Source organism: Trichosurus vulpecula, chromosome 5 (assembly GCF_011100635.1).
Source record: "Trichosurus vulpecula isolate mTriVul1 chromosome 5, mTriVul1.pri, whole genome shotgun sequence".
NCBI lineage: Eukaryota > Metazoa > Chordata > Mammalia > Diprotodontia > Phalangeridae > Trichosurus > Trichosurus vulpecula.
In genome coordinates, this window is record NC_050577.1 from 109,268,801 (window position 1) to 109,292,904 (window position 24,104).

The 24,104-nt window shown below is 36.7% G+C and overlaps 1 protein-coding gene across 1 annotated transcript in view; it reads right to left on the bottom strand.

Moving 5' to 3' along the window:
- Positions 1 to 343: 343 nt before the first annotated feature.
- AKR1D1 (aldo-keto reductase family 1 member D1) overlaps positions 344 to 24,104 on the bottom strand; it is a 63,777-nt gene continuing 40,016 nt past the window's right edge. Inside the window, exons 7-9 of the mRNA XM_036761757.1 lie at positions 18,778 to 18,943; positions 17,029 to 17,111; positions 344 to 1,780 (exon numbers count right to left, since the gene is read on the bottom strand). Of these exons, the coding sequence (XP_036617652.1) occupies positions 1,738 to 1,780; positions 17,029 to 17,111; positions 18,778 to 18,943 (292 nt within the window). The 3' untranslated portion in view covers positions 344 to 1,737. The remainder of the gene's footprint in view (positions 1,781 to 17,028; positions 17,112 to 18,777; positions 18,944 to 24,104) is intronic.

Genomic DNA, 24,104 nt, shown 5'->3' on the forward strand with positions numbered 1-24,104 from the left:
ATTTGAACTCAGGTCCTCCTGACTCCAGGGCCAGTGCTCTACTCACTGCCCCATCTAGCAACCCCTTGAATCTAGGTTTTTCTGACTTTATAGTTGACCCTCTATCAACTATTCTAAGATATTTCCAAATTCATAATTGAAATAAAGAGAACAAAAGGATCAAGGTAATGAAATTTTCTTTATAGCAAACATCTCAAGAATGTACCTGGTTCCATAACCAAGCATTATTGCTGATCAGTTGGCAGTGGTGCAGCATTTTCCCTATATAGCTCTTCCTATTACTTTCCCCATTGATCCCCGCCCCACTCAAACAGGCTGCAAGTGAATTAATGACAGACACTGATCCAGGCTAGGTGCAGCTACAGTTTTATTTCATTAGATTTTCATAGTTTTGGATTCATTTTTTCCTTCTTGGAGAGATTTCACATTACACAGTATTATAGCCCATCCCTCTTCTGCATACTCTTTTTCTGTGAATACACTATATACAATGCTTTGAATCTATCTTTGCCTTTCAATATGAACCCAAAATTCCTTTTCTAATTTTCTTACTTCCCTCTTCAATATAAAACCTGCCCTTAATTATGTAATTGTGCTGAAGATCTACATATTTGTTTTGGATATTAGCAATTTCATAATAATGGGGGAGGGGAAGGGCCTCACATATCTCTGTTATGGTAGTATCTTGCTGAGAGTGCCTTTTGTTAGTAGCTATCCTCTTTTGAAGGTCGATCCTTAGGTCAGTTCTGTCAGTACCTAAATTCTAATGAGATGGGAATGACACTTCCCAGGAAGGCTGGATTTCCATCTTTGTTATGGGTAGGACAGCTATTGCTGGGCAATTATCCCTTGGCTCACCTATCTTCAACAGGGGTTTGGGGCTTAGAATTATATCTCTCTTTTACACATCAGATATTTGAAACCTAAGGTTGTGACTTTTTTTTGGAAGGGGGAATAGGGAGTTCTGGATGAAATTACTTTCCCTAGCTATTCTAAAGAGGGAGTAGCTCTGCCCTACCTGGGAAGTTACCCTAACTGGAGGGTAACAGCTTAAGCTTGGCTGATTTAGCTTTCTCTCTCCAGCATATACTTATTACAGAAAAGATAATCATGGATACTAAGCAAACATATTTATCAAAGTAAGCTAGTAAGACAGTAATCAGGGAAGCCATACGGATTTGTTGAGTTGATAGAATACTCAAGAGTTAGGGAGATCTGGAGGTAAGGTGATTTTTCATCTCAACTGGGGAGAAAAACGATCTTATCCAATGAGTCTTCTCTACTCTTTGGGGATATGAGAGCAGAGAATCCTAAGACACATGTGGAGGTGCTGGCTTTTCTACCCACTTTAGGAGCTCTCCCATTCTCCATTCAAAGTCTGCGCCTTGCTTTCTCTTATTCTCCCTTCTCTCTGTCTCCCTCTCCACCTCATCTCTCTGTCTCTGTCTCTCTCCAATCAGGAGTCATGACTCCCAACCTGTACATAGCATCCCAGAGGTGTCCTTCAGGGGACAGTCAAACCCACCAAGAGGCATGGTTCTATTAGTGTATTAATCACTTTGCCTTATGATTCTGACAGATTCAAAAACAGTCCTGAATGAACAGTAAATAATTAGTTAGAATATGTGAAAGAGAAGTATAGCTCTATTTTCCTTTTCCATTCAGACTGGATGGAATCCTCTGGTTTGTGTTTTTGGCACATATGGAAGTAAAAATCAGTGTGGCTGTTTTCAGATGTCAGTATTCCTCGTGAAAAGGATATTCAGGATGATCACTCCACCTGCCAAAATAATTTCCCCAAAGAAAATACTTTTACAATGAAAATTATACTGATGTAGCATCCCATGATAACTATTAACAATCACCCTTTCTCCTACACATATTATTCTCTCTTTGCTACCTACTTACTCTCCTCCTGAGCCATTCCCCTCTCCACTTACCTACTCATGGCCACCCACCAGCTCATGTACCCTCTTAGCCTTGAATTCTACCTACAGGGTCTTGGCCAGCAGCTCAAGAGGGAGGTATCAATATCCAATAGTGGTAGGAGCAGCTATGTGGCACAGTGGATAGAGCACAGGCCCTGGAGTCATGGGACTTGAGTTCAAATTTGATCTCAGGCATTTACTAGTTATGTGACCCTGGGTGAATCACTTAACTCTGATTGCTCCCAAAAAACCACCACCACCACAATAAAAAAAAACCCATATAATAGTGGTAGTAGGTAATAACCACTTAAATGTATGTGTCTGTCTTTCTGCCTATTTTCCTTCTCCCATCTACTATAAGGTTCTCAAATAGTAAGGTATTACCTGACCATGACCAGTGTTTAATTTTCCTCCTGGCCCAGTATTTTTCTTAATTATTATCCTCCTTCAGTCTTGTTTTGCACATCTACAACTCTGAGCAAACTTTTTCTTCCTACAACCTCCTGTACTCCCATTCCAATCGATTATGGCCACCTCCCCCATCCCACTCCTTCTCCCTTTAGCTTTCTTTGATGAATTCCCTTGAGGGTTAAGTATTTCCAGTGTGTCAGTCCCAAAACCCAGATCACCCCATCCTTTGCTCTCTCTATTCCTACAGAGTCAAAGAAAATTCCTGGGGAAAGACACAGCACTGGGGAGACTCAGTCACTTTGTTTAAGTTATTTAATTACAAATGAATTCTGAAATCTTTTTTATTAATCTTTTCTTGCTTCCTCATTGTTCTCACAATGGCTATTTCAGATCTTAATTTTCTTAGGTAAAGTAGGATACGAACCATTTGTGGAAAGCTGTGCAGGTGTGGAATTGAAATCTTAGAGAGAATGAGAAAGATCTAGATCAACTTCTGTGGGCAACTTGACTGCACCAACAAGAATGAATAAATCCTAATGGCAATAAGGGCTCAGTTGAGTTTGACTAAAGTAAATTTATCTTGGACCCAGTGAGTATGATTTGGCAACTTTCTTCTGCAACACTAGGCAGTCTAGGTATCATGTAAGTTTCTTTTTTTTCTTCCCTCTCCCCTTCACCCTAGAGATGGCTACCATTAGACACAAATATGTATGTGCGTATACATACACACACATATATACACCTACACACATATATGTCTATACATATATATACATATATGTAAAATTATTCTATACATATTTCTATCTATCAGTTGTTTCTCTGAATGCACATAGCATCTTTCTTCATGTGTCCTTTATAGTTAATTTGGGTATTTATAATATTCAAAATGACTTATTCACTCAAAGTAAATCTTAAAACAATATTGCTATTACTGTATACAATGTTGTTCTGCTTATTTCACCCTTCATTATTTCCTGCAAGCCTTTCCATGTTTTTCTTAGACCATAGAGCTCATAATTTCTTATAGCACAGTGGTATTTCCAACACAATCATATACGATCATAACTTATTCAGCCATTCCCCAGTTGATTCATGATAATTTACTAATTTTTAGTTATGGGAAAATGTCCCTAGTTCCCTTATTCGATCTATCCAAAAATGTCTCTAAATGGTGTTTTCTGAACCTGAAAGGTATGTAACTGTGGGAGTATGACCGAGCACATTCCCAGAGAAGAGGTGAGAAAACTCACCCTCTTCTCTGAGGAGGTAGGGCTATGGGTGTACCAAATGGCATGCACCATTAAAGTGATATTTTGGTTAATTTTGCTGATCTGCTTTACCACTCCACCCCTCCCATTTGTTTTGTGTTGTTTTTTTAATTTATTACAAGTGATAGCATTTTTTTAGATACAGCAGAAGAGAAGCATAAGTTTGGAAATGAAGGTGATTTAAAAACAAACTATATAAACAGAAAATGTTAAAAAGGAAATGTTTTCTATCTGCTTTAGCAGCACGGTGTAGTTGGAACACTGACCTGGGAGATTAGTTGAAGAATTAGAGCTAATTAGCTAAGTGACCTTTAATAAGCCATTTAACCTCTTTTGGTCTTAGTTTCCTCCTCAGTAGAATGAAGGATCTAACTCCTTCATTCTGAATGATCTCTCAGGTCCATTCTAGTTTTGAAATGCTAATATTCTATAGTAACAAAAGAAAGACATCAATAAATGGCAGCACAGGGGAAGAACTGCTCTTTAGGGAGCTGAGAGTTGGATATTTGTGAACGGAATGAACAATTAAGTATGAAGAGCCACCTGGCAGTTCCTTGGTATTTACAAAACTGTCTTTTCCCCCAAAGGATACAGCAACTTTGGATGACAAAGGTGAGTGGATATTTTAGACAATGATTCTGTGGAAGAAGTAGGTCTCTTTTTAATCAGTTCGGTCTTTTAATTAAAACATTATTTTGAGGTTGGGATAGACTGGAGAGAAACCAGAAACAATCTTAATGGTCTAGCAGCCTCAGAGATCTCTTCCAGTTAATACTACTGCCACTGGCTCTAGTAAACATTTATATAGTGCTTACCACGTGCCAGACACTGTTCTAAGAGCTTTACAAGTATGTTCTCATTGGATCCTCACAACAACCCTGAGAGGCAATGCTGTTATCATGCCCATTGTACAGAGAAATGCAAATTAAAGCAACGTTGAGATATCATCTCACACCTATCAGATTGGCTAAAATGAGAGAAGGGGAAAATGACAAATGCTGGAAGGCATGTGGAAAAATTGGGACTCTAATACACTGCTGGTGAAACTGTGAACTGATCCAACCATTCTGGAGAGCAATGTGGAACCATGCCCAAAGATTTATAACACTGTGTATGCCCATTGACCCAGCAATACCACTCTTAGGTATGTTTCCCAAGGTGATCAGGGAAAAAGGAAAAGAACCTACACATTCTCAAATATTTATAGCAGCTCCCTTCGTGGTGGCAAAGAACTGGAAATTGAGGGGATTCCCCTCAACTGGGGAATGGCTGAACAAGTTGTGGTATATGGTTGTGACAGAATACTACTGTTATGTAAAAAATAATGAGTTAGTTGACTTTCGAAAAAAACATGGAAAGACTTGCATGAAATAACGAAAAATGATGTGAGCAGAACCAAGAGAGCATATACAGTAACAGCAATATTGTCTGGAGAACAACTGTGACCCACTAAGTTATTCTGAGTTTTATAAATGTTCAAATCAACTGCAAAGGACCTATGAAGGAAGATGATATCTGCAACCAGAGAAAGAAATGATAAACAGAAGTATGCATAGTATGATTTTACATCTATATGTATATATATATTATATATGTATGTCTCTGTCTATTTATCTATCTATGTCTACATATATATCTGTGTCAAATGGTGGTCTTCTCTAGTGCAGAGTGGGGATGGATGGAAGGAGATCGTTTAGAACTTAATATGTAACAAAAAATAAATAAAATTTTAAAAAATTAATAATTATTATTTATATCATTTGAAAAGAAGAGCTGAAGATAGTCAAACACAATTATTTATCAGATGATTTTAGGAAATGGAAATATTAAAGGCAGTTGGTTTGTTCACGAAGATATGGTGTGATGAAGAAACCTATGCAACTGTTCATTTCAACCTTACTTTGTTTTGTTTTTAAAGTTCAGAAAAAGAAAAAAAATTTCTTGCTTTGGCTAGCAGAAAAGGGTGAGGCTTGGGGACAATATAGTCACAGAGGGAGAAGAACTCTTCCTAAAGGTCTCTTCTAGTTTGAGGGTCTCCAAAAGAATGTCTTTCTATTGTTGCCTGGAATCTTCTGTGGATAAGATGATAGTTAACAGATTGAGACAAGTGCTTTAAACATGATAATCCCAGTTGTTCTTTGCCTAAAAATATCTGAACCAGTTTTCCAAATTATGGAGAACTCATCTGATCAATTAATTGTCACAGTAGTATTGGTGGGGGGCAGGGGGGTGGGGGGGTAGGAGGATGGGGGGGGTGGTGGTAGTGGTGGTGGTGTTAGGGAATACTATTAACATTTGAGGGCAGTCAGTTGAGAATGGTCTGGAACAAATGTGCTACAGCTGTGATAAGCTCTGAGACAGCCCATAAGGGAGATGAGACAACAGGAGATAGCCAAAGGCTTAGGTGAGCAAAGATCACATAAACAGTTGAGTTTAGCAATAAGGATACTTGAACCATACCTAGACATCTGTTTCTGTTTGTACTTTGTTTGAACATGTATCTTACTTTTTAGAGATTAGTGATTGTTCAATACATATTCAATTATAATAAAATAATATAGATAATTTTTGAAAGCACATAAAAAATAGTTACATAGTCATCCTTGTTATTATTAGTTATCTATACCTGAAAGAGGTCCTAGGTTTTTGGTTTAGTCTACTTCCCAAAGACACCACCATACACTTGATGGTTACTAAACTAAGTGGGAATTAAATTATCCTGGAGCAGGGGTGGGGAAGCTGCAGCCTTGAGGCCACATGTGGCCTTTTAGGTTCTGGGGTGCAGCCTTTTGACTAAGTCCAAGTTTTACAGAACAAATCCTTTTATTAAGAGGATTTGTTCTGTGAAGTTTGAATTTAGTCAAATGGCTGCACTTGAGGACCTAGAGGGCCACATGTGACCTTGGGGCCACAGATTCTTCACCTTTGGCCTAGAGAACTTGTCTTGCATATTATAACCTGTTTCAGTGATAGAAATATCACAAATACCATAAATTATCTTTTAATGGAGAAACATGAACTAACATTCACCTTGGGTAGACACAATGATTATGGCTAGCATTTATAAAGTGCTTTAAAGTTTAAAAAGCACTTCACAAAATTTTTCTCATTTGATCCTCATACCAATCCTGGTATGAGATAGGTCAAGTGACTTGCCCAGTTATCAGATGGTAAATGTATGAGGTTAGATTTGAACTCAGGTCTTAACTCCAGGTCCAGCATTCTGTCCACTTTGCCACCTAGCTGCCCCTAGGAGATAGTCTCCAAGTACCCTTTAAGAAGGTCTTGTTTGGCAGTTTTGTCAGCAACTTGGATGATAAGAATCCTGTTTATATTTTTGGGTGACATATAGCTGGGAGATGATAAATTAGATGTTTTAGATAATAAATCAAGCTCCCCCAATGTCTTGATAGTTTATAGGGAAAACTTAATAAGATGAAATTTAAAAGGCTCAATAATAATAATGATAGCTGACATTGCTATGGTGTTATAGAGAGATTCAAAAAAATTAACCACATAAATATGACATGGTAGGAGATCTGATTTAATAATAGTTTTTAATGAAAAGCCCTAAGGACTTCAGTTAGGGACAAACTCAGTAGGAGTCAACAGCATAATGTATCTTCCAGAAAAGCTAATGCATTCTGAGTCCACATTAGTAGAGGTACAGCATTCAGAACAAAGGAAATAATAGGTCCATTGCACTATTCCTTGGTCAAATGACAACTGAGATATTTTTTTCAGTTCTGGGCAACAGACTTTGAGAGTCTGAATTCAAATGTGTTCAGAGAAGGGTGATCAGAATGGTGATTGAACTTAAAACCATGTCCTATAAGGAGTGGCTGAAGGAACTGTGGAAGTTTAGCAGAGAAGATGAAAGTTAGGAGACATAATTAATAACACTGATATCTGACATTTACATAGTACTTCATGGTTTACAAAGCACTTGACCTACATTATCTTACTGCTTCTCACAGTAACCACTGTAATTTCAGTAGTGTACCAATTCTGTTATCCTCATTTAAAGATGGAGAAACAGTCTCTGATAACTGAAGTGATTTGCCCAAGGTCACGCAGTTAATATCCCTAGTGTTGTTCAGTTTACTTCCTATAGGAAGCAGTTTCTGATCCCTCTTTCTTTCCTTGAATTATAAGGTATATGTTCATATATTTACACACATCGTACCTTCCCCTCCCTTAGTAGAATGTAAGCACCTTAAAGGCAAGGACTTTTTTCTTTATGTATTTGTATCCCTAGTGAATATTGCAGTATTTAGTAAGTGTTTAGTGAATATTTGACATATTGATAGGGATTGGAAGTAACAGATATGGGATAAGAATCCAGGTCTTCTGGATCCCAACCCAGTGGTCTTTCTACTTTGTCATAATTGTTTGTCCTCACATACTTGAAGGGCTTTCAAGGGAGAAGAACTCAACTTCCATGTAGCTGCCAAGGACAGAAGTAGAATAAATAGGTAGAAGATACAGGGAAACAGATTTTGGCTCAATATAAGGGATAGAATAAGATGTGATGTGAATTGCTGAGTTGCCAATCCATGAAAGCGTATAAACAGAGGTTGAATGAGTATTGTTCAGGGATATTATGGGAAAGATTACTGCATGGATTAGCGGTGGGCTAGAAGATCACAGAGTTCCATTCTAACTTCAAGATTTGCAATTTTATTATTGCTATGATGTGTCTACTCACCAAGTGATGTTTTAACAAAGTTAGTATTGAAGTTCCTTAACTTTTAGCCTCATTATCTTGAAAAGACCTGGCTCCTTGTTTATTCATTCAAATCATAATATAATCATAGAATTTCAAAGGCTCCCTATCACCTCTAGGATCAAATAAAAATCCTCTGGTTCTTAAAGTCCTTGATAACCTGAGCCCCTCCTACCTTTCCAGTCTTCTTATCTTACTCCCCTCTAAGTATTTTGCAATCTAGTGACACTAACTTCTTGTCACTTTTCTCACATAGCACTCCATCTCCTGATTCCATGCATTTTTGCTGACTAGCCTAGAATTCTTTCCTCCTCATCTCCATCTCTTGGCTTCCTTCAAGTTCCAGCAGCTAAAATCCCACCTTCTGTGGATCTGACCAAGTTGGCAGAGCAGAAGGAAATGGTACAGCTCAGTTCTCCCCAAAATGAAAATGCTAAAAATCCAGAACTTCTAGAGAAAAGAAAAAAAATACTGCAAGCAGCCAGAAAGTAAGAATTCAAGTATCACTGAGCCACAGTCAAGATCACATAAGATTTAGGGGCTACCCTTCTGAAGGAAAAGAGAACATGAAATGGGATATTTCAAAAGGCAAAAGATAAGGGACTGAAAACAAGACTAAATTAATCAGTAAAACAGAATAATTGTATAAGGGAAAAATGGATCTTCAATTAAATAGAGGACTTTCAAACATTCTTAATGAAAAAAATTGGAGCTGAAAAGGAACTTTGAAATGCAAATATGAAAATAAAGAAAAAAATTAAAAAGGTAAATTCAAGTCAACAAACAAGTGGAAGGGACTTTACGAGGATGAACTGTTTATATTCTAAGAAAGGAAGGGAATGATAAAAGAGTCCTTTTCAGAAATCTAATACAAAAGGTCACAGAGATAAATCAAAGAAGAGAGAAGACCTTGAAGAGGTTGTGTTAAGTTTTCATGATGCCAAAAGAAGAAAGAAAAGGGAAAGGGGAAAGGATACATTAGGGGGAAACTTGGAGGAAAGATGGGGGAACATCTCATATAATTGGAGGTACAAGAAGAAGGATATATAAACATGGAACTCATAGAGGGGCTGGAATCACTTGAACTTCACTTTCCTCTAAGCTGGTCAAAAGAGGGCAGAACATATACATCCACATACATACACATAAAGAATTTAGTGTTGGAATACATTCAATTCAACAGGCATAGAAAAAAGAAGAAGAGGAGAAAAGGTAATATAAGAGGGAAGGTAGATTCAGGGAGGGATTCATCACTGACCTTTAAAGAAGAGAGTGAAGAGGGAATTAAAAGGAAAGAACAACAAGGTAGGAACCTATAATAAAGGGAGGGGTAAAGAAAAGAAAAAGTATAAGGAAAAAATGGTGGTAAACAAACAATTAACTATCTTAATTGTACATGTGAATGGGATGAACTCACTCATAAAACAGAAGGGTATACAAGGGATTAGAAAGCAAAATTCAGTGATATATTCTTTACAAAAAAACACACTTAAGACACAAAGTTAAACTATCAGATTTGAGTAAAATCTATTATGCCTCAGCCTAACACAAAAAAAGCAGAGAGAGCAACTACGATTTCAGATAAGGCAATAGGAAAAATAGATTTGACTAAAAGAACCAGGGAAACCATATTATGCTGAAAAATACCATATACAGTGAATAAATTTTAATACTTAACACATAATGTACCAACTAGCATACTATATAAATATTTAAAGAAAAATTTAAATGAATTACAAGGAAAAATAGACAGCAAAACTATATTGGGATGGGAGACTGCATGTATCCTTTTCAGAGCTGAACAAATTAGCCAAAAATAAATAAGACATTAAGCAACCTGAATAGGATTTTTAAAAAGTTAGATATGATAGACCTCTGATGATTACTGAATGGAAATAGAAAGGAGTATATTTGTTTCTCAGCTGTGCATAACAGTTATAAAAGTTGAAGAAGTATTCAGGCATAAAAACCTCATAAACAAAGGCTGAATAGCAAAAATATTAAATATATTTTAAGATATTAAAATATAATAAAATCATATTAAATAAAAGGCCATTAAAATTATTAAAATCAACTGCTGAATTGTTGAACTGTTGAACTAACTGTTGAAAATTAATCCTAAAGAATCAGTGGGGCAAAGGACAAATCATAGAAAGAATAGCTGTTTTCATTAAAGATTATGACAATAATGAGATAATATACCAACATTTTTGGAATGTAACAAAGCAGAGGATAAAATGTTTAACTCTAAACAATTTAATTAACAAAAAGAGAAAAAACATCAAAAAATTGGGAATGCAACTAAAACACAAACTTAGGAGACCAACAAATGGAAAAAAACCAAACTGCAAAATAGAAATCATGAAAATTAAGGAAGAGAGTAACAAAACGGAAAGCAAAAACCTCATTGAATTAATAAATAAAACTAGGAATTGATTTTTGGGGCAATAAAATAGAAAAACAATAAGTCAATTTGATCTAAAAGAAGAATGAAGATAACCAAATTGCCAGTATTAAAATTTTAAAAAGAGAATTGACAACAATTGAAGAAGAAAAGATATTAGAAAACTATTTTGCTCAACTATATGCCAGTAAAATTCACAACCTAAATCAAAAAATGAATATTTACAAAATTATAAAATATCAAGATTATCAAGAAATAAAAATATAACCTTATCTTGAAGGAAGAAACTGATCAAGCCATAAATGAACCCCTGAGTGGGGTGAGGGTAGGGGGAAACCCAGGACCAGCTAGATTCAAGTGAATTCTATCAAATATTCAAAGAAGAATTAAATACAATATTATCTAAATGATTTGCAAGATAGCAAAAGAAAAGATCCTATCAAATTACTTCTATGATACAAATATTGTGTTAATACCTACAATAGGAAGAGTGAAAAAATGAAGAAAAATTGACCAATACCCTTAATGAACACTGATACAAAAATTTTATATAAAATCAGAGTTAAAAGGGTAAAAACAACATATCCCAAAGATTAAACAGTATGAACAGGTAGGGTTTATACTAGTAATGAGGAGTTGTTTTAATATAAGTAAAATTATAATCTTAACTATATTCATAACAAAAACAAAAATCACATGATTATATCTACAGAAATAGAAAACTTTTGATATAGGGGGACGGAGCCAAGATGGCAACTGGAAAGCAGGGACTTGCATTAGCTCCCACCCAGGTCCCTCCAAACACCTATAAAAATGGCTCTGAACAAATTCTAGAACTGCAGAACCCACAAAATAGCAGAGGGAAGCAGGGCTTCAGTCCAGGACAGCCTGGATGGTCGCTGGGTGAGGTCTATCATGCACGGAGCTGGGAGTGGAGTGGAGCAGAGCCTAGCATGGACTGCACCCAGACCAACCAGACTGGGAGCTGGGTGGAACAGGCCCTAGCGCCCTGAGCTGTGGCAGTTACCAGACTTTTCAACCCACAAACACCAAAGACAACAGAGAAGGTTAGTAGGAAAAGCTGCAGGGGACAGAGTGAAAGGAGTTCATGATTTGGCCACCACCCCAGGTGCAGCAGAGGTGGTGGAGCTACAGGACTACAGCTGCAGTTGCTTCAGGCCCCAGGCCCACCTGGTGGGAGGAATGAAGTGGTGGATCAGAGCAGGAGTGCAGAGCCTGCCGAAGATCTGAGTCAGGTCAAGGTTGGTGGTTCTTAGGGGAGGAGGAGTGCTGGTGTGGCAGAGCTGGCTGTATAGAAATAGCCCTGAAAACAACAGTGCATCCCCTCAAGCTTGGGACAAAGTACTTTTTATTCTACAAGTAGTCATACCCCGACGAAAAACTCAAAGGTCAAGTAAGTTGACTGGGACCATGGCCAGGCAGCAAAAACGGACTCGGATTCAGTCTCAGATTTTGGAATCTTTCTTTCCTGACAAAGAAGACTAAAACATACAGCCAGAAGAAGTCAACAAAGTCAAAGAGCCTACATCAAAAACCTCCAAGAAAAACATGAACTGGTCTCAGGCCATGGAAGAGCTCAAAAAGGATTTGGAAAAGCAAGTTAGAGAAGTAGAGGAAAAATTGGGAAGAGAAATGAGAATGATGCAAGAAAACTATGAAAAACAAGTCAATGACTTGCTAAAGGAGACCCAAAAAAATACTGAAAAATATACTGAAGAAAACAACATCTTAAAAAATAGACTAACTCAAATGGCAAAAGAGCTCCAAAAAGCCAATGAGGAGAAGAATGCCTTGAAAGACAGAATTAGTCAAATTGAAAAGGAGGTCCAAAAAACCACTGAAGAAAATACTACCTTAAAAATTAGATTGGAGCAAGTGTAAGCTAGTGACTTCATAAGAAATCAAGATATTATAAAACAGAACCAAAGGAATGAAAAAGTGGAAGACAATGTGAAATATCTCAATGGAAAAACCACTGACCTGGAAAATAGATCCAGGAGAGATAATTTAAAAATTATTGGACTACATGAAAGCCATGATCAAAAAAAGAGCCTAGATATCATCTTTCAAGAAATTATCAAGGAGAACTGCCCTGATATTCCAGAGCCAGAGGGTAAAATAGAAATTGAAATAATCCACAGGTTGCCTCCTCAAAAAGATCCCCAAAAGAAAACTCCTAGGAATATTGTTGCCAAATTCCAGAGCTCCCAGATCAAGGAGAAAATACTGCAAGCAGCCAGAAAGAAACAATTTGAGTATTGTGGAAACATAATCAGAATAACACAAGATCTAGCAGCTTCTACATTAAGGGATTGAAGGACTTGGAATTTGATATTCTGGAGGTCAAAGGAGCTAGGATTAAAACCAAGAATCACCTACCCAGCAAAACTGAGTATCATGCTCCAAGGCAAAATATGGATTTTCAATAAAATAGAGGACTTTCAAGCTTTCTCATTGAAAAGACCAGAGCTGAATAGAAAATTTGACTTTCAAACACAAGAATCAAGAGAAGCATGAAAAGGTAAACAAGAAAGAGAAATCATAAGGGAGTTACTAAAGTTGAACTGTTTTATTTACATTCCTACTTGGAAAGATGATGTATATAATTCATGAGACCTCAGTATTAGGGTACCTGAAGGGAATATGCATATATATATATATATGCACATATATATATATATATATATATACACATATATATACACACACGCACACACACACACACACATATATATATATATATATATATACATATATGTATATATAGACAGAGGGCACGGGTTGAGTTGAATGTGAAGGGATGATATCTAAAAAAATACAATATCAAATTAAGGGATGAGAGAGGAATATACTGAGAGAGGGAGAAAGGGAGAGATAGAATGGGGTAAATTATCTCACATAAAAGTGGCAAGAAAAAGCAGTTCTGCAGGAAGGGAAGAGGGGGCAGGTGGGGGGGGGGGAATGAATGAATCTTGCTCTCATAGGAGTTGACCTGAGGAGGGAATACCATACACACTCAATTGGGTATCTTACCCCATAGGAAAGAAGGAGGAAGAAGATAAAAAAGGAGGCATGATAGAAGGGAGGGCAGACACGGGGAGGAGGTAACCAAAAACAAACACTTTTGAAAAGGGACAGGGTCAAGGGAGAAAATTCAATAAAGGGGGATAGCTTAGGAAGGAGCAAAATATAGTCAGTCTTTCACAACATGAGTATTGTGGAAGGGTTTTACATAATGATACGCATGTGGCCTATGTTGAATTGCTTGCCTTCTTAGGGAGGATGGGTGGGAAGGGAAGAGGGGAGAGAATTTGGAACTCAAAGTTTTAAAAACAGATGTTCAAATATAAAAAAAAAGTTTTTGCATGCAATTAGGAAATAAGATACACAGGCAATGGGGTGTAGAAATTTATCTTGCCCTACAAGAAAGGAAGAGAAAAGGGGGTGGGAGGGGAGTGGGGTGACAGAAGGGAGGGCTGACTGGGGAACAGCGCAACCAGAATATACACCATCTTGGAGTGGGTGGGAGGGTAGAAATGGAGAGAAAATTCGTAATTCAAACTCTTGTGAAAATCAAAGCTGAAAACTAAATACAATAAAATAAATAAATAAATAAATAAGAGTATCAGCATAAAAAAAAAGAAAACTTTTGATATAATACCACTCCCATTTCCATCAAATACATCAGAAAACATAGGAATAAATGGATTTTTTCTTAATATACATCTAAAACCAAGAGCTATCATTATATATAATGAAGGTAAACTAGAATCTTTTTCAATAAAGTAAGGGGTGAAAAGAATATCCATTGTCACCACTTCTATTTGACATAGTACTAGACAACACAAAGAAATAGATGGAATAAGCAAAAGTAAAGAAGAAACAAAACGATCACTTTTTGCAGAAGATATGATGGTGTAGTTAAAGAACTCGAGAGTCAAACCAGAAATTAATTGAAATAATAACTTCAGTAAAGTTTTAGGATATAAAATAAACCCACACAAACTGCCAGCATTTCTCTCGAATGCCAATAAAAGCCAGCACGAAGAATCAGAAAGAGAAATTTCATTTTAAATTATTACAGAATATGTAAAGGGATTCTACCTACGTAAAAAAGTAACACCACCTAAGTTGACTTATTTATTAAATGCCACAGCCATTAGACTACCAAAAGATTACTTTATAGAGCAAGAACAATAATAATGAAATTCATAAGAAGACACAAAGAGTTAAGAATCTCAAGGGAAATAATGAAGAAAGTGTGAATAATGGGAGGCTAGCAGTATCACATCTAAATCTCTACTACAAACCAGCAATTCTCAGAATAATATAGAACTGGTTAAAAAATATATTGATAGGGGCAGCTAGGTGGTGCAGTGAATAGAGCACCAGCCTTGGAGTCAGGAGGACCTGGGTTCAAATCTGGCCTCAGACACTTAACACACTTACTAGCTGTGTGACCTTGGGGAAGTCACTTAACCCCAATTGTCCTGCCTTCCCCCTTGCAAAACATATATAGATATATAAAATATTGATCACTGGATCAGATTATATATACTATACACAGAAACAGATACACTTAGGAGCCCAGTGTTTGAACACAAAGATCCCAGCTACTAGGAAAAGGATTTAGTTTTTGATAAAATATTCTGGGAAAATGGGACAGCAGTATGGGAAAAATTAAACTTAGAACAATATTTCACACTATATGCCATGATAAGTTCGAATGGACATGTCACCTAGATATAAAAGGTCACATATAAACAAACTAGAGAGAAAAGGAAAAAAAGTTGCTGATGAGATATGAATTGAGGAAGAGTTCAAGACTAAACAAGGGACAGAGAGGAGTACAAATAATAAAATGGAAAATTTTGGCTTCATAAAATTAAAAAGTTTTGTACAAATAAATTTAATATAATTAAGGTTAGAATGGAATCAGTTAACTGGGGAAAATATCTTTGCAGCAAGTTCTGTTAAAGTTCTTATTTACAACATATACAAGAAACTGATTCAAATTCATAAAATTAAGGGCCATTCATGAATTGATAAATGGTCTAAGGATATGAGCAAGTAGTCCTCAAGGGAAGAAACCTAAGCTATCTATATATAGCCATATGAAAAAAATGCTCCAAATCACTAATAATTAATAAAGGAACTATGGGGTCCTATCTCACAACCATCAGATTGGCAAAGATGACCCAGAAATTCACAAATTTTGGAGAAGCTTCAAGATAAAAGGTACATTTATGAGCTGTTGCTGGAGCTAAGAATGGGAACCAACCATTCTGGAAAGCAATTTGGAATTATGCATAGCAGGTATTAAACAATGCATGCCCTTTGATCCAACTACATGGCTATTAGGCCTACACCCCCAAAGAAAAAGAAAATTCCTTCCTTCCTTCCTTCCTTCCTTCCTTCCTTCCTTCCTTCCTTCCTTCCTTCCTTCCTTCCTTCCTTCCTTCCTTCCTTCCTCCCTTCCTCCCTTCCTTCCTCCCTTCCTTCCTTCCTTCCTTCCTCCCTTCCTTCCTCCCTTCCTTCTTTCCTCTCTTCCTTCCTTCCTTCCTTCCTTTCTTCCTTCTTTCCCTTTCTTCCTTTCCCCATTTCTCCCTTTCTTCCTTCCTGTGAGTGAGGGGTAGTAAGAAAGAAGAAGGAAAAAAGAAAAAAAAAAGAATGCTTGATGATTGAAAAAAAAGTTTAAAAAATATTATCTTCTGCAAGAAGCCTTTCCAGATCTCTCAATGTTAGTGCCTTCCCTCTATTGACTATTTCTAATTTATTCTGTATTTATATTGTTGTACAGTTATTTGCATATTATCTCTTTCAGATTGTGAGCTGCTTGATCTCAGGGATTGTTTCTTGCCTTTCTTTGTATCCTCAACTCTTAGCACAACCTGGAATTTAGTAGGTACCTAATAAGTGCTCGTAGACTATATTTTGATTTGTGTTTACTGAAGTTTGTTTACGTTAAAAATAAAAAGTTATTTTAAAAAGAGATTGTAGAGATTATGTATTTCATTTTACAGATGAGGAAACTGAGGCCCAGAGTTTAGGTGACTTCTTCAAGGTCAAATAGCTGATTTATGGCAGAACCAAGATTAGAAGTTACATGTTCTAAGTCCCAAACTAATGCTCTATCACATCATTGCTGCCTGCCTGGTTAGTTCTCTCATGCAGGCAGTATCTGTGTGGTTTACGAAAGAGGACCTAGTCTCAAGGGCTGAGTCTCCTAAATCCAATGGCACCTGGTAGAGGAGCCCCAGAACTTACATGAGCAATTTCACAAAGCGAACATTTTTATCCAAGTCTTCAATGTTCTTCATTTCTTCATCAGTGAGTGAGAAGTCAAAGATCTAATACAAGGAAAACAGGAAAGATTGAGATAATTCCAGGAGCATCACAATAATACTGAAGCTTTTAAGTAGGATGATGGTTAACAATACAAAACAATGATTGGCTAATACCATAAATTCCTATAGATTCAAAGGTCCCCTGGAGAGCCAAGTATAATCTGCTATAAGTCACTCCCCAAGAAATCAATGTTTTGAGGCTCCAATGGGAAAGTTTATGGAAATTCTAGTCCATGGTGGTCTTCTTGCCTTTTCTCTGATCCCCTTCCAGCCTTAGTGCTCTTCCCTATTCTTTTGGAGGCTGAGCATTATGGGAAGTCATACTTCTATATGTTGTTGTGTTGGCAAATATTTAACAATCAGCTCTCCCTTCTACCCCAATGACAAACTTTTAAGTTTATTTGCATTATTAAAATTTTCTCCATCACTTTCTTAAGTCTACACAATAAAAAAGATAAATTCAGTCCTGATTTGTAGTATTTGTTTATTTCCCATTGAAAATGTAACAATTAACTCTTGAAAACCAATATGAGATGGCTTTAGCACACCTCTGGAATCTATGTACATCTCGATCGAGCAATTGATTGGCTCGGTCTTCAAGATTGGTGAAAACACAGAATCAGCAATTTTTCAGGAACATGGTTTGTATTTTGTAGCTTCAATATTTAAATTTAATTTTTAATAATAAATAAATTAATAATAAATAAATTAATTTTAATTTAATATTTAAAGGCAAATTGTTGTCTAATATTTACAGGAGGGAAGAACAACAGGCAAAGTTATAAATTATCCTTCTGGATTCCTTTCAATTAAAAAAGCTAGTTGTCCATTGGCTAAGATGTTCTATTTAGATCAGAGCCTTTTAATATCTTTGAATTTCATATGATGAAATCAAGCTAAGCAAAAACATTTCAAATGCAAATGCCCTCAACTAAACAACCTAAAAATTTAACTTTGAAACAGAATTGTGACCTAAATGATTAATTATGAACTTAATTGATTTTTAATTTTGATCATAGACATTACCTAATGTTTGATCTGTAGCTGAGCTATTAACATAACAAGGATGATTGGTTCAATTTTCTCATTCTGAAGTCATAGCATAGTCATTTAATCTGGCTAATTCTTTAATTTTTGTTTTTACCACACACACACACACACACACAAAGCTGGCCTTATAGGGTTGGTTATCAGTTGCTTGTACTGAAACAGACTCAGGTGGTAGAAATCTAGATGATCTCCAAGTTTCACTAATATCTGTCTCTGCCCGGCCTAAATTTTTTTCATATCCAGATATGCTAACAACTAAAAAAGTTGAATGGTAAAAGTTTCCAATTTTTTCCCATTCTCACTTAACAAGGGAGAATTTTCCCCTTCTCATATAAGAAGCAGTGGCAAGCGATGACAGAGGAAGAAAACAGGAAACATAATGGAACTGGATAACTCACAAATTAGAAATTCAGCCCCTGAATAACTGATCATTGGCTATAATTCAGTCAGATTAAATCTAGACACAGGGAAGTGATTCTAGGTAAGAAAACAAAGAGGCTACTGCTGGTTGAGTATTGGGGATTCACCTCCTTGCCACTGTTGTTTGCAGTGTCTAGATAAGAGGTAGTGCCCATTATATTGATACCTTTTTATGCAGTTCCACAAACTAGTCTCTTACCTGGAAGTTTTCTTTTATCCTTTCCGCATTAAAACTTCTGGGAATGACAACCACGCCTCGTTGGGCATTGAAACGTAGACAGATTTGTGCTGGTGACTTATGGTATTTTTGACCTAAGGAGACCAGCAAAGGGTCTTCTAGCAAGGGAGGACACTCTAAGTTCACCCTTTAAACAAGAACAGAACATGTATGATATTTGGATGAGGCCATAAAATCAAGCTTCCCCCTCTCCTATTTGATCATCTGCAAAGATAATCCACATTAACTTGTCAGATTTTCCTGAATATACGGTAGGACCTCCATAAATGCTTATTGGTCAGCTGATTGCTTCTTTGTGAAGGAGGCCAAGTTCACAAAGTTATCTGGGTCTCCTCTAGCTTTGTCTTCCATCTTGTGGGGAGGTGATTCTTACATAGCTTTCTTCTGTAATCTTGACAGATGAGGTAGGAGGTGCACAGATTTTTAAATTTTTTGACACGGTGCCGAAATTCCTAGTTATTTGTCTCAGTTCATTAACTTTTATTTAGATTTCTGTTATTAAAATTAATGGACAAGTTTCCAAAGCATTTATGAGGCAACAAATCAAAAGATAACATTTGTTAAGTGCTTAGCACAGTGTTTGGCACATAGTGAACACTTAAAAATGTTTCTGTTCTTCCTTCTTTCCAGTATGGTATAGTAGGTACGATAATGAGTTTCTAGTTGAGAAGAGCTATACTCAAATCCTTGGTCTGATACTTGCTAGATATGTGATCTTCCTCAAATTACTTAACTTTTATGTGCCTCAGGCCACAATTTAAGACCGAGCTACTAAGTCACAGATGGGTCGTCATCTGTATCAGTAAAGGGATTTCCTACAGCTCTACCCTGAGATCTCAGATCTTTATTGTATGTATGTATGTATGCATGTACATATAGAAGGGAATATATACATAGACATAAGCACATATATACAAACACATACACATACATATATATATGTATACATATGCTCAAATTGAGTATATGTCTCTATTGATCTATTCATCTATAGTGTGGTAAGATAGAATGAGTAATATAGTGAAAGGACCTGGGTTGTAATCCCACCTTTGACACTGAACTGCCAGCGTTACCTTGGACAAGTCATTTAACCCTCCCAAGGCCTCAGTTTTCTCTCGTGTTAAATGAAGAGGTTGGATTAGATGGCCTCTAAAGTCCCTTAGGGGATAGCCAGATGGTTGTAGTGGATAGAGTGCTGGGCCTAGAGTTAGGAAGATCTAAGTTCAAATCTGCATTTAGACACTTACTAGCCATGTGACCCTGAGCAAGTCACTTAACCCTCTTTGCCTCAGTTTCATCATCTATAAAATGAGGTGGAGAAGGAAATGGCAAACTGCTCCAGTATCTTCTCCAAGGAAACCCCAAATGGAGTCATGTGACTGAACAACAACAAAGTCCCTCATGGTTTTGAGATCTGTGATGCTGTGATTCTGAACGTCTATCACAGATTTTCTGATCAAGAATGTATAATAGACTTTCAGTAAAGGACAAAAGGTATTACCCATCTGGTATTGAGAAGCCATTAGTATGGTGACGGCATTTATATAATGCTCTAAAGTTTGCAAAGAGCTTTAAAAATATTATCTCATTTTATTCTCACAATAACCCTGAGGCATAGGTGCTATCATTATCTCTACTTTATAGATAGGGAGATTAAAACAGAGGTGGTGAAGTGACTTGCCCAGGGTCATGCATCTATCATGTGTCTGAGGCTAGATGTGAACTCAGGTCATTCTGACTCTACCCACTGTACCGCCTAACTTCCCTCAAAGATGTGTAACAGCAATATTTGTGCATAGCCCAAGGGGCATTGAGAGCATACTATTCATGTATAGTTATAGGAAACTACAGATAGGTACTTCTTGCTGTGCAACAACCTTTTCAGCATCATTAACTTCATGCAAGAGCTAATCCTTGCTCCAAACTGCATACAACAGTTGCTGGTTTCTAACTGTTCATCTTGCAAATGATAAGGTGGTTGTTCTCTGGTCCTAGCTGATGGTCATAGTGTCTATGTTTCTCTCTGTCTTTCTCTGTCTCTGTGTTTTGCCTGTCTTTGGGGATGTAATCAGCTTGGGATCTACAAGAAGTTCAAGGCTAGGCATTCCAAAAGCTAGAGATGAATAAGAAATGATCCCAGGTCTCAAAGAATAGTTGAAATAGCACAGCTATAATACAAGGTAAAGTGTAGTGAGAGGTTTTAAAGTATTAATAAAATGCTACAGAAATTTGGAGTGGGATTACATTTGGTTGGGTGAGCTGAAAAAGACTTCTTAGAAGAGGTGTCTTATGAATTAGGCACCAAAGGATGAGTCAGATTTTAATAAGCCAGGATGGGATGAAGGGCATTTCAGGCATAATGAATGTTATGAGCAAGGCTACAGATAGAAGAAAGTGTATACTAGTATCTTTGAATAATGCCAAGTCATTCATGATGGAAAATACTATCCACATCCAGAGAAAAACTATGGAGAATGAATGCAGATTGAAGCATACTATTTTCTCTTCTTTTTTTCTTCTTCAAGGTTTTTCTCCTATTGTTCTCATTCTTTCACAACATAACTAACGTGGAAATATGTTTAATACAATTGTACATGTATAGCCTATATGAGATTGCTTGCTTTCTTGGGGAGGGAAAGGGAAGAAAAGGGAGGGAGAAAAGAATTTGGAATTTAAAATGTTGAAAAGTATCTTTACATGGAACTGGAAAAAATACTATTAAGTGGGAAAAAAGATTATACCACAGAAATTTAGGAGGAAATTTTTTTAAATGCCAAGTCATCTAATTTAGCTGGATTATAGGGGAAAGGAAGAGGAAATGTGGCAGAATGGAGGGAGTGCTATACTTGGAGCAAGGAAGACCCCGATTCAAATCCTGTCTTTGGCAGTTCCTAGTTGTATTGACTCTGAGCAAATCACTGAACTCCTGAGCCTCAGGAATTGATGATTTATCTACTGAGTTATAGGTGATTGGTGGTAATGCTTCACTGCAGGTTTCCCATTCTGATGAAAACAGGAATGGTCATAGCATGAAGTAAGACTAGAAAGGTATGTTGGGGCCAGTTTGTAGAGAATTCTTATGTATAGTTCCTGAATCCTACAATGGTGTCTCCTTTAAGGCACAAAGCTAGAAGGCGAGATTCTTCCGTTCCTTTCAAAAGGAGATGATGGATTGGAAGCCCTTGTCATCATACATTGATCTACACAGCGCCTGTAATAATATTTCCTTCAAGAATGTCATTGCATAGTGTTCTTGCTGGTGGCTAACTTTATCTTCTGGTGAATGGTTTGACACCTTGAATACCAAACTGTCTCTGGAACTTATTCTGTTGGCAACAGGGAATAATTGAAGACTGCTGCTGTTGTTTTAGCAAGGAAATGATTTGATCAAATTTCTGTGTTAGGATTTCTTTGACAGTAATGTATAAGATAGATTGGAGTAGGGAGAGAGGCTGTAGGAAGTATAACATTGGCTTCAAGCTTGGAACAGTTTCTTTTTTTTTTAAATGTAAAATAGTCAACAACTTTTTGACCAAAATAGCAAAAGTATATTTTGAGTAATCTTGATTTAAAATAATTATTAAATAAAGAATTATTAAAATAAAGAATTCCTAAAATAATTATTAGAAAACTGTTTGGGAGCTGACTGTCCAAGCAGTCTGCTTTTCCTCTTTCCTTGCCTTTTGGCTCATTACCTCTATCAAAATTGGCCCTTATGAAAGAAAGGTGAAAGCTTGCTATTTAAAATTTAGCTTCTGTTTATCATATCATGTTCCCACTTAAAATAGCTAATTAAGAATTGACTGCTGTTTTTGTTCAGTTGTTCCAGTTCTGTCTGACTCTTTGAGACCCCATTTGAGATTTTCTTGGCAGAGATACTGGAGTGGTTTGCCATTTCCTTCTCCAGCTCATGTTACAGATGAGGAAACTGAGGTAAAGAGGGTTAAGTGACTTGCCCAGAGTCACACAGTTAATAAGTCTCTGAGGCTAGGTTTGAACTCAGGAAGATGTCTTTTCTGACTCCAGGCCCAGCACTCTATTCACTGTGTCACCAAGCTGCTTCCAAGAATCGACAAAAGAGAGGCAAACATAATTCAGATTTGAATCCTCAAAAATAACAGGATATGACATTACATATTAGTCCCTTCATTATATAATTATGGCATACCATTTCCTTTACTGTATAGACATTGTTAAACAAAGTAGGATACAGAGATTGAGAAACTTCTAAGAAACATTCCGAGTTTACATCATTTAAAATGAGCAACATATGTTTGTTAAAGAAAAATGAACAACATCAATATTCCTGGAATCATTGTCAATATAAAAACACTTAAAAACTTAAATCAATTTTCTTCTCCTCATTTTTGGCCTTGATACACAATTTCCTTTTGGAGGAGCACATTATTTCTAAAACCACAAGTTTTCTTTTTTAATTTGACCTATTTCAGTTCCTTCTTTTTTTCCCCAGGGGGAAGGCAGGGCAATTGGGATTAAGTGACTTGCCCAAGGTCACTAAGCTAGTAAGTGTGTCAAATGTCTGAGGCCAGATTTGAACTCAGGTACTCCTGACTGCAGGGCCGATGCTCTACTCACTGCGCCACGTAGCTGCCCCAACCTATTTCAGTTCTTGACCACATTTCCTTCGATAGCTGGCCAACTCATGGATAAATTTCAAGAGGTGTGATGTCAGGAAGTTGTCTTTGTTTCAAACTCTGAATACGCTGAAAAGTATTACAGGCTTTTTCAAGAAATTTAAGTGAAGATTCCTCCTCTTCTAAAGTTATAGCCAATGGCATCAATTCAAGCTGCTTTTTCTTATTTCTTTTATCCTTTCAATTTGTGGAAGATATTCCTCATCAGTAGTAGCTCCACCATCACGTAAGGCATGTAGAAAACAATTTTTTTTGTAATCCAGTATATCATTAAGCTTCTTAAAATAATGGAGGACAATTTCCTTATCACTTCGCATAATTTGCTCAAAATGAGATTTCTGTTCCCCTATTTTTTCAATGATCACACATCTGACCAATGTTTGTCAGGAAACCGCTCAAGAAGTTTTTTGAGGAATATCTTTTTTCAGATTTGCACTCTAAAGGACATCTATGGATGCCCTTCACGGATAGCATGGTAAGGCAATGACCACAAATGAATTTTTGGTCTAATAGAAAACATTTAATGGCTATCTCTAGTCTTCAGTATGGATGAAAATATCTCCATGGTCTTCTTGCTGGTATTTTTCATTAATACCTCTCAGAGCAAACATGGCAGGTAAAGCTTCAATACCA